The sequence below is a fragment of the Mus caroli genome, unplaced genomic scaffold (assembly GCF_978045245.1).
Source record: "Mus caroli unplaced genomic scaffold, Mus_caroli_1 scaffold_12, whole genome shotgun sequence".
NCBI classification, from domain to species: Eukaryota; Metazoa; Chordata; class Mammalia; order Rodentia; family Muridae; genus Mus; species Mus caroli.
Window position 1 is genome coordinate 92,890,647 of NW_028227267.1, and position 12,121 is coordinate 92,902,767.

General features: G+C 37.0%; 1 protein-coding gene across 1 annotated transcript in view; it reads right to left on the reverse strand.

Annotated features, from left to right (window-relative positions):
- The window catches only part of Klhl1 (kelch like family member 1), a 395,614-nt gene that overhangs the window by 263,439 nt on the left and 120,054 nt on the right, over window positions 1-12,121 (reverse strand). Inside the window, exon 2 of the mRNA XM_021181703.2 lies at window positions 7,846-8,028. Coding sequence (XP_021037362.1) covers window positions 7,846-8,028 — 183 coding nt within the window. The remainder of the gene's footprint in view (window positions 1-7,845; window positions 8,029-12,121) is intronic.

Genomic DNA, 12,121 nt, shown 5'->3' on the forward strand with positions numbered 1-12,121 from the left:
TAGGAAATAACAAACTATCTGTATATACATAAATCTTGTTTAAAAGCACCACATATTTAAACACCTTCATCAAGGATGTTAATTTAGTACCTCATTTAGGATTTGTGAAGAGGGTCTGCAGAGATGTCTCAGCAGTTAAAAGGAAAGACTGCTTTTCCAGATGACCCAAGTCAGTTGTTTCACAACCACATGCTAATTCTCTAGAGGAGGCAGTGCCCTCTTTTGACTTCTGTAAGCAGTTGAACAGAAATAATAATCTTTTTTCTTTCTTTTTTCTTGTTTTGGATATTTTCTTCAATTACATGTCAAATGTTATCCTCTTTCTTGGCCTCTGCTCTGGAAATACCCTATCCCATCCCATCCTCCTTCCTCCTCCTGCCTCTATGCAGGTGTACCCCCACCCACCAACCTACTACCCAGTTCCAGCCCTGGGATTTCCCTACATTGGGGGATCAAATCACCTCAGGCCCAAGGACCACTCCTCCCACTGATGTCCAGCAAGGCCATCAGTGGGAGTAGTGTCCCACATATGTGACCAGAACTCTTGGTCCCTGCATGTGTCCTATTTGGTTGGTGGTCCATTCCCCAGGAACTAGGGGGTGGGGGTGAGGAGGTTCTGGCCAATTGACACTGTTTCTCTGCCCATGAGGCTGCAAACTCCCTCAGCTTCTTCAGTCCCTTCTCCAACTCTTCCATCAGAGAACCCGCACTCAGTCCAATGATCACTCAGGCTGTGAGCATCCGCCTCTGTATCTGTCAGGCTCTGGCAGAACCTCTCAGGAGACAGTCATATCATGCTTCAAACAGCAAGCACTTCTTGGCATTCACAATAGTGTCCAGTTGGCTCTATATGGGATGGATGCCCAGGTGGGGCAGTTTCTGGATGGCCTTTCCTTCAGTCTCTGCTCCACACTTTGTCTACATATTTCCTCCTGTGAGTATTTTGTTCCACTTCCTAAGAAGCAATGAAGCATCCACACTTAGGTCTCTCTTGTTTTTGAGCTTCATATGGTCTGTGAATTGTATTCCACATTTTTAACCTACTTTTATTTAAGTTAGAGTAGTGAAGACTTTTTATCTCAGCTTTATCTCTTATTCAGTGACTTCCTCCGTGACCTGCCCTTTGCTGTAGCCTTTGTGGATTTTTGTGCTTCACTTTAATGTTCACTTTTGCAAAATCACTTTTTTTAGCACTGCATTAATAATTTGTATGATAGCTTTAAATTTTACTGTGCTACTGCAGTGCCTGTAAAAAAGAAGAAACCATTGGCCAAATGTTCTACCAGCATTTGACTGCCTTTATACTAAATTCAGTGTACTGCCTGTAATTTTCTTACATTCACACTGTCTTATTTCCAATTGCTGTTCTGCCATTAGACTTCATCCAGATGACATGAAAGTTTTCTTGTATTTCTTTCCCTATGATAATACAACACAAACCGATCTTTTAATTTCTTCTAGGTCTATGCCCTCCTTTTAAGGCCCAGACAACCTGAATCAGTATTAACATAAGGAAAAAGGACACTTCTTCCAAAAATCTTCATTGGTCCAAGAAGGCCCTTGTACTTGAAGGCCCCATGCTCTGCCAAAATGATTCTCACCTCTAGACAAGTAATGGAGCCAATAGTAACCAATACTACCACATCAAGGCCTAAAAGGCTGCCTCTCTGAAGCACAGTATGTCTTTGTGGATCAAGTAAATTCTCTATCTCCTTAGGAGGCTGAAAGAGAAGAGGTTTAATCTTTGATTCATTTGTTTCTCTGCCCTTGTAAACTTTCGTTTCTTCTAAGAACATTTTATACATAAACTTGCTCACCTGCTTTCTGTGCTCTGGTGTTACCAAGCCAGACTATGTAATATCCCTTCCCTCTCCTCTTTTTCGTCACAATCTTTATTTCTGTTGTAGGGTAATGCTCTAGCTTCTAACCACCTGATGTTTTCTTCTGTTTATATCTTCTGTGCTCTTCTTGATCAGTCTTATAATGTTTCAAAGATAGTATGCTGGGTTATGGTAATCCTATGTGCTTTAAAGATAGATAACATATATACCCATAGTTTTGGAGTTTGCATTCTATTGTTATCAATTATCCATTGTATATCAGGTGCAATTTAAACCTTCCAGGACTTTGGTTTTTATTTTATAATGTTTTTAAAAATGGAGAAAAAAAGGATTTCCTTTACCTCTTAGAAATACTCAAATTGTGTCAAACAGGGCCTGATACACAACCAAGATCATGAATTTTAAATAGCTTCTGCTGCCTGCAATGATTATTACTGTTATTTGATTTATTAGTACTATACATCCCCCCAAAAACCTGCATTAGCTTTTAATTAATTATTAATAGTACTTCAAATCCAAATTTTCTTAGTGTTATTCAAGGTGTCTCAGATAGATCATTTTCTCTTTTATGCCTCGATGAAGGATTAAAGAAAACATAACTTGATACATCTAGAAAATTAAGATTTCAGACTATAGAATTATTATTTTTAATCCTGGTAAAACATTTTGTATTCATTCATCATTTAAATTTTACTTCACCAATTTATTGCACATTATTTCAAGCTATAACACCTAAACTGGATACTTTTAAGGACATTACATCTAATGCTTCATTTTTGTCTTTTTTCCCTGTTCTTTCTGAATAAACTTTATGACCATAAGGTACATACATACTCATTCGGTTTCTAATAAGGAATAAACATAAAATCATAAATTATTTCAATTCATACAAAGGATTTCCCTAAAGTATATGTTTACTGTATATTCCCCATCATCATTTTAGAATTTCAAATAATGCCAAACTATGAGTAAAATGAGCATTTTAAAAATAATTTTTAAAATTTAAATATAATGACATAATTTCCCTGCAGAGCCTGAACCATAAAGGTTACTTCCTATTACCCACACATCTCTCCTGCTGACTGAGACCTCTGGGACACCCTCAAGCTACCCGGAGCAGCCTGCTATCCCCAGGGAATCTATCTCCCAGTCACCTCTCTGCCAACTTTATCAGACCTGAAAGTCCTAGAACATACAGACCTGCTGATCCACAAGCTTACAGCACAAGGATACCTATCAGTGGTCTGCTACATCAGGACCATTGATGTTAACCCCTCTCCCAATACCTACTACAATAGGAGCATACAGTGACATCTAAATGGCTAAAGGACCTCTAAAAGAATCAAAATCAATAAGAGCCGGGGAAAGATGAAACTTTCAGCCTACAGATATACAAATACAGCAAGCCTTGGATAACCTAACACAACCAAAGGGAAAGAAAATAAACTTAAATCTAATCTTATAAAGGTGATAGAGGAAATGAATAAATCCCTTAAAGATATAAAGAAAGATACAAGTATGCAGGTGAAGGAAATAAACTAAACTGTGCATGAAAATGGAGATAGAAACAGTAAACAAAAACACAAATTGAGGGAATCCTAGATAAGGAAAACCTAGGGAAAAAAGCAGAAACAAGGGAACAGAATCAGATGTAAGCATCACCAACAGAAGAAAAGAGATGAATGAGAGAATCTCAGGTGCAGAAGATGAAATAGAAGAAACTGATACATCACTCAAAGAAATTTTAGATTCAAATCTAAAAAAAAAAAAAAAATCTGACATAAAACATACAAAAAATCTGAAATACCATCATTACTGGGCATATACCAAAAGGTGATCCAACATATATCAAGGACACATGCTCCACTATGGTTTTGTGTTTGTTTGTTTTGTTTTGTTTTGTTTTGTTTTGATTTGTTGTTTTATTGTTTTTTAGAGACAGGGTTTCTCTGTATAGCTCTGGCTGTCCTGGAACTCACTTTGTAGACCAGGCTGGTCTAGAACTGAATTCAGAAATCTGCCTGCCTCTCCCTCCCGAGTGCTGGGATTAAAGATGTGCACCATCACGCCCAGCATCTCCACTATGTTTATAGCAGCCTATTTATCATAGCCAGAAGCTGTAAAGAACCCAGATGTCCCTCAACAGAGGAATGGATACAGAAAATGTGGTACAATTATGGAGTACCACTCAGCTATTAAAAACAGGCACTTCATGAAATTCATAGGCAAATGCAAGAAATTAGAAAATATCACCCTGAGTGAGGTAACCCAGTCACAAAACAACACACATAGTATGTATTCACTGATAATTGGATATGAGTCAAAAAAAAAAAAAGCTCAATATATGCACAATACAACTCACAGACCATATGAAACCCAAGAAGAAAGAAGACCACACCAAAGTGTGAATGCTACAGTCCTTCTCAAATGAGGGAAGAAAATAATCTCGGGAAGTAGAGGGAGAGGGTGATTTGGGAGGGACAGAAGAGGAGGAGGGAAACAAGGGGTCTGGTTCAGATACAGGAGGAGATAGGGGAAAGGACCAAGGGTCAGGATTTTGAAAGGAGGTGTGTAGCAATGGGGGAAGGGGAACTGGGAGTGGCCACTAGACAGTCCAAGATGCCAGAGACTCAAGAGCTTCCCAGGATCCAACAGGGAGGACACTAGTCGGCATACACAGTGGATAGACATGACCCCTGGTTGAGGGATGAGACCAGCCACCCACCTCAAAAATATTAATCCAGAATTCCTCCTGTTGAAAGGAAATGCAGGGATAAAGAGTGGAGTAGAAACTGGAGGAAAGGCCATCCAAAGACTGCCCCACCCAGGGATCCATCCATCTGCAGACACCAAACCCAGACACTATTGCTGAGGCCAAGAAGAGCTTGATGCTAGGAGCCTGGTATAGCTGTCCCCTGAGAGGCTCTGCCAGAAGCTGACGAAAACACATGTGGATGCATGCAACCATACATCTGACTGAGTACAGGGATCACAATGGAAGACTTAGAGAAAGGACTGAGAAGCAACCCCATAGAAAGAACAAGAATATCAATCAACCAGACACCCCAAAGCTTCCAGGGACTAAACCACCAACCAAAGAGTTCACATGGGTGGATCCATATCTCCAGCTGCATATGTAGCTAAGAATTGCCTCATCAGGAATAACTGGGCAGGGAGCCAGTAGAAGTTAGATGACCCAGAGTAGGGAAATGCTAGGGCACTGAGGCAGGAGTAGGTGGGTAGGTGAGGGAGTACCCATGAAGAGGCAGGTGGAGGGGGAGGAGATAGGAGTGTTATGGGGGGGGCACTGGGAAGGGGGATAACATGTGAAATGTAAATAAATAAAATAACTAATGAAAAATAAAATAAAGAGTAATTTGAATAGAAGAATTGAAGAGTCCCAGCTTTAAGGTCCTGAAAATATTTCAAACAAATTCATAGAAGAAAACTTTCCTTACTTAAATTAAGATATGTCAATAAGCACACAAGAAACTTGTAGAACACCAGTTAGACTGAACCAGAAAAGAAAATCCTCCATCCACATAATAATAAAAAAACACAAGAAAGAATACTAACTGTGGCATGGAGAAAAGGTCAGGTAACATACAAAGACAGATATATCAGAATTATACCGACTTCTCATCAGAGACTCTAAAGGCTAGAAGACCCAAGAAAGATAACTTGTAACCTCTTAAAAAAAAAAAGGAAAAAAGAAAAGACAAGAAAGAAAAGAAAGCCACAGATGCCAACCTAGAATACTATAACCACCAAAACTCTCAATCACAATAGAGAAAACAAGAGATTTCAAGACAAGTCCAAATTCAAACAATATACATATTCCAGCCCTATAGAAAATATTAGAAGGAAAATTGAAATCCAAGGAGCCTAACTACATCCAAGAAGAAACAGGAAATATGTAATTCTATATGAGGAAAAACAAGGAAAAAACACACAATTATGCAAGCACACATTCATCCGTGCACATGTGCACATATACCACACACACACACACACACACACACACACACGCCACCAGTGTCAAAATAACATGAATCAACTATTACTGTTCATAAATATCTGGCAACATAAATGGATTCAATTTCACAATAAAAAGATACAGGCTACCAGAATGGATTTGAAAACAGGATGCATTGTTCTGCTGCATAAAAGAAACATGCCTCAGCAATAAAGATAGACATTACCTAAGTGTAAAGGGCTGGGAAAAAAGTTTTCCCAGCAAATAGAGCCAAGAAACTATCTAGAATGCTATTCTAATATCAAATAAAATAGATTTTTTCAACCAAAATTAATCAAAACGGACAAGAAAGGATACTTCATACTCCTCAAAGGAAAAAAGTATCAAGATGATATCTCAATTCTGAACATCTACACCCCAAACAAAAGTGTAGTCACATTTGTAAAGAATCACTGCTAAAACTTAGATTAGCTACACATGAATAGTGAGAGACTTTAACACCCTAACCTAACCAATTGACAGTTCATCTAGACAAACCTAAACAGAGAAATAATAACAGATATTGTGAATCAAATGAAACTAACATACAACTATAAAATATGCCCCCCCCCCAAAAAAAAAAGCATAAAACTTCTTCTCAAGCAACTTATGGATCCTTCTCCAAAATTGATTATATGGTCAGTCACAAAACAAGCTTCAACGGATACAACAACATTGAAAAAACATCTTATATCTTATCAGACCACCATGCATTAAATGACACCAATGGCAACAAACACCAGAAAGCCAACCCTCATGGCAACTTACCAACTCTCTACACAATGGTCCCAGGGTCAGGAAGAACTAAAGAAAGAAATTAAAGAGTTTCTAGGATTCAATGAAAATGAAGGTATAACACACCAGATTTATGGGACATAATGAATGTAGTGCTAAGAGGAAAGTAGTGCCAGGCTCATACCACTAAGTGCCTCCATGAAGAAACTGTAAAGTTCTCATACCCCAACTTAAAAGTTCACCGGAATGATGCTGGATGGAAGAAGAAGGAAGAGGAGGAAGACAGAGAAAAAGCAGAAGCAGCAGCAAGCACACTGAAGAGTAGTAGGAGGCAGGAAATAACTCAGGATTGGAATCAGTAAATTATAAACAAATAGAATGACGCAAAAATCAATGAAACCAAGAGCTAGTTCTTTGAGAAAATCAACAAGATACACAAACCATTTGTCAAACTAACTAAAAGACAGAGCTTTGTATATTTTTTTCTGAAAATAGCAAATATGGATATTTAAAGCAACTTTCTAGAATCCACCACAATAATTGATGCAATATTTATGAATACTGGTTGAAAAAGTGATGTTTGTCACCTGGGTCAGGTGGAGTGAGTTGGAGACAGTAACTTGATCCTTGTAAAACTGTAAAGATTTCTATAAAATCTTCCATTCCTTCCCTACAGGATACATTTTATGCTGTTTAGTATAGTAAGAATAAAATCCTTTGTGAGGGGCAGACACAGTCACATGGTAGACACACACAGGAGGAGACAAAGACACAGGTACAGAAAGATTCACAAGACAACCTTTTATGTTTACTTTTGTTTTCTGGTAGGCACAGATTCAGATTAATGCAATAGAGAGAGGATGTACAACACTGGTATCATGAAGCAGAGAATTCAAATCTGGACTGGCTCTTAAATCACCACAATTGAGAATGCTTTAATTTGTTCTCTTAATGTGACATCAATGAATTATTGGTTACTCAGAATTAATTACTAAAGCATATAATATATGCAGTTATTAAAGGAGTTATAGAAATAATTATGTTAAATCTTTAAATTTCTTTTATTAGTAGTTAAATAATTAAAATGGTATGTTAATTTTCCCCTGAATGTGAAGTAATAGAATAGCAACAACCTAAGATGTCAAGAAATTATAATTTCTACTTATTATAATGCTAAAAATTTCTGCAGTCTAAAAACTATTCTATAAGTTTTATAAATATGGATATACAATTGCAATATTGGAACTCCCATACCTATGAGCAGGTATCTTTCGATTCCCAACTATCAGGATGACATCACAGAGCTGCTGTTGCTTTAAATAATTCTCCATCTTTCTAAATGATTGCTCAGCATGGTGAACAGCTTGATAGAATTCTTCGGAGCTACTGGAATCCAAATCACTTTGAGGTGTCAGTGAATGATTGGTCGCTGTCAACCTGTAAATCACACACACAGGAGAAAAGATGATGTTTATAAAGTGTCAGTAATAGTCCAGAAATTTATGTCTTTTATAAATTTAGGTCAGCAATTTAGGGAGTTTTTTTTCAGACATTATCATGAAAAACAAGTATATAAAATCATTTACACACAAACACACACACACACACACACACACACTCCAATATATCCACATCCCAAATGCTATCCCAGCTCCTGCTTCTCCTCTCACAGAGTCTTCCCACATCCTCCTTCTCTTCCATAAGAGGGTGGGTTCCCTGGTTATCTCTTACCATGTTGCATGCCCACCCCCCTTTGGAGGCCAGGCATATCAGCTCTCTTGAGGAATGGACACCAAGGTCAAGTTACAGCTTTAGGGACAGACTTTGTTTCACATGTTGGGGTACTTACATGGAGACTGTGCTGCGTGTCTTCTACATATGAGCCAGGGACCTCACACCAGTCCCTGTATATTCTTTTGGTTGGTGTCTCAGTCTCTGAGAGCTCCCAGGCATCTAGATTAGCTAACTCTGTTTGCAACTTTTATTCATAATAGCCAGAAACTTGAAATAACCCAGATGTCCCTCAACCAAAGAATTGATACAGAAATTGTGGTTCATTTACACAATAGAATACAACTATTCAGCTACTAAAAACAAGACATTATGAACTTTACAGGGACATAGATGGAACAAGAAAATATCATCCTGAGTGGGGTAACCTAAACCCAAAGGACATATATGGTATGTACTCACTGACTAGTGGATAATAGGCAAAATGTACGGAATACCCATGATACAGGATACACCCCCATAGACCCAAAGAAGTTAAACAAGTAAGGAAGTCCCAAGTGAGAATGCTTAAATCCCACTTAGTAGAGGGAATGGTATAAGAAGCAGAAGGAGGGAGGGAAGTGGGTAAGTGTGGGGAGAGGGAAGGACATAGGGGACAAGATCAGGTGTGGGAGGAAACAGGAGAGATGTTCAGAGTTCTAGGAGAATAAACAGAAACCTGCCACTGGGTGCAATCTCTAGGTGCCACTCTGCTGCACCGGGTGGGTGCAATCCCTAGGAAGTCCCAGAGATCTGGGTTTAGGGAAGCTCCATGAAATCAATCTGGGTGATCTGAGGCAGGATGAGGATGAGGTGATCTGAGGCAGGATGCCTAACACTGTAGACATGGAACCTGACAAGGCCCCCTCTGGTAGCCAGGCAGGAACCCCAGGAGGGATAAGGACACTAACCCACCCACCAAACTTTCCAGCCCCATTTTATGCCATCTTAAAGCAATGTAGGGATAAAAATAGAACAGGGACTGAAGGACTGGACAACCAATAGCTGGTCCATGTTGAAACCCAACCTGTGAGGAAGTACCTATCCCTGACAATATTAATGATGCTCTGTTATGCTTGCAGAAAGTAGCCTGTCATGGTTGTCTTCTGAGAGGCTCTTCCTAGCAGCTGACTGAAACAGATGCAGATACCAACAGTCAAACATTGGACAAAGGTTAGAGACTTATGGAAGAGTTGGGTGTGAGGGGAAGAATTGAAGGCCCTGAAGTTGATTGGAATGATTTTTTTTAAAAAGTCAATTTAATAAAAATTATTTGTTTTGGGAAGCAGGACATAAATTAGAGAAAAATATTTTCTTGTCTTAAAAGGTTACTTATGATAGACTTTCTATAGCAGAGTATCAAGTTATTAAATCCAAAGAAGTCACAGATAAAGTATATTCATTATATGTTTATTTATTGACATTGTATACTAAAATGTATTTACATTCTTTTTGCTTAGATACCAAACAAAATGATAACCCTCTATAAAAACAAGAACTCTTTTCATCCTATTGGGCAACATAAGTGTAATTCAAAGATGTTACAGTAAGAGAACTATCCAAGCTTACAAAAGCAACTGCAACAAATGCTTTACTTACACGAAGTCTCTAATAACAAAAGAAACCCTAATACAATATGAAAATAAAATGGCAGTAGTAGGAGGATAGGCACATGAAGGGGTAGAAAGTGATGGTAAAAACCTGCCAGTAAGTATAAAATTAGTATAAAAATGTAAGACGGAGGACTAAATTTTGTGTCTATCTTCACAAACAGAATGCCTGTTACTAATGCATCAAATTATCAGCTGATTCTTTCTCAAAGAAATAATAAATGGTTGGCAGAGTGAATATGCTTATTCCTCTTGTTTTCTCAATACATTTGTTCTGCATATGAAAATGTCCCATTATGCCTAATAAACTTGTGTGATAATGCTTCAATAAAATTAACTTTCTTTTGTATTTTAAGTTTTATAATCAATACAAATCATACTATGTTAAAGTTATATTAATAATAAATCCAATTCAAAAACTACAAGAAAATAAAGTTTTAGAATTTGATGAAAAAATGAGATGCTGCTGCCTAACTTTGTCAACAAGACCAAAATTCATAAGAATGTTGCAATAGACCATGGACTTCAATACAGTCAGAAAACTGAAGCAAATATAAGTAATGAAATGAAATGTATTGATCAAACTCTTGTAAACCACAACCAATTTAGAGTTGATTCGTAAACACGCTTTAATTGTAGAAAGCTAGCTTGTATTTCATAAGCAAATATGATATCAGTTGAAACTTTTCCCTACTGAGATTAAGAAGAAAATGAATACATTCCTTGCCCATGCAACCTGATTGGAGGTCCTCTAGCATATAACATGAAAGAAAGTAAACCTACTTTTCTTAGATATCAACTAAAGAAAATGTTTATGTTTATCAAAGATCCAAAAGTATCCACAGATTATCTAACACCCATGGAGTTATAGCTGTAGTATTATGTGTCATCTGTTCTTAATAATACTCATTTGCACAGTAGATGTTTTCAAAGTGTTTTCATGTCTCCCTATAAATATTTGAAAGTAGTTCAAGTTTTTCAATGCCATATATTTGTCTTTAATTTTTTTTTCCCAGAGCAGCATCATGATTCAGGACATGATTTGAAAATCAGATATGTTATAAGCAAGGAACTTCCATGCATAAGCACACTGTGTAGATACTCACAAAATTCACTGCAAGAAGCATCTGTCAGTCTATCAGAGGCATACTATCAGATCACAGGTAGCAAAGAAACCCGAGTCAGGAATACATTATAAATTTCTCCAACGAAATACTGATGTTTCTAGTACTATGTTTACAATTCATGACTAATACATGTCTAATCTTGAAGATTTTAACTATAACCCTGTAGGAAGACTCCAGATTTGTTTGAAACAGAACCTGTAAAATGGTTCCACCTGCAACCTTTTATTAGAACTTATCTAAAACTTTAATGAAATGCTTTAGTGTGAAAGTTTTATGCTTAGTGAAGGTTTCTTTTTTTTTTTTTTTTAAATTTTAACAAGAAACAACTCTCTAACTTTTGGCAAGTAACCCAAGTAATGCAGACTTCACTATTAAATGAATTGAGTAACAGATCTCTTAGTGAGATTTCAGAATTATCTAAAATATCGGCTGAGCCATGGGTTGCATATTTTAGACTAACCTGTATAAAATTAAACTAGCTGCATTCTAGGCATAGATCTTAAGATTCCACTCCATACTTAAGACCTATTGACAGTTGACATGGTAGAGTTTAAAAAATGTTTTTAATTTTTGTTGTTTGTTTATTTTTTAAAGGATGCAGCCACTAGTAAATGCTAGAGTGGATGGTAAGGACAGAAAAAGAGGAACATTGTGAATTAGTTAAATAAAATATAAAACAATAATAATGATTATACTGTGTAGTGTTGTAACAGTTGAAGGAAAATATGGGGTGTATATAATCAGCTTTCTTTGTATACACATATGCCGTTCTTCATGTTAATAAAATTTAAAACCATAAAAATGAGGACAGAGAAGAAAAGCTGAGTGTCAAAACATTTTTCCCCTGTATTAGTTTTCACCTAGACTTTCATTTTTCTAAAATTTTTCACATTTTGATTTTTTTCTACAATTCTTGAAATAAGTCATTTTCTTCAAGGTCTTTGATCTGTCAGATAAATGGTTATGTTGGCTCAATATGATTTTCTCTTGTACAATTCTCATAAATCATTTCCTAATCTCAAA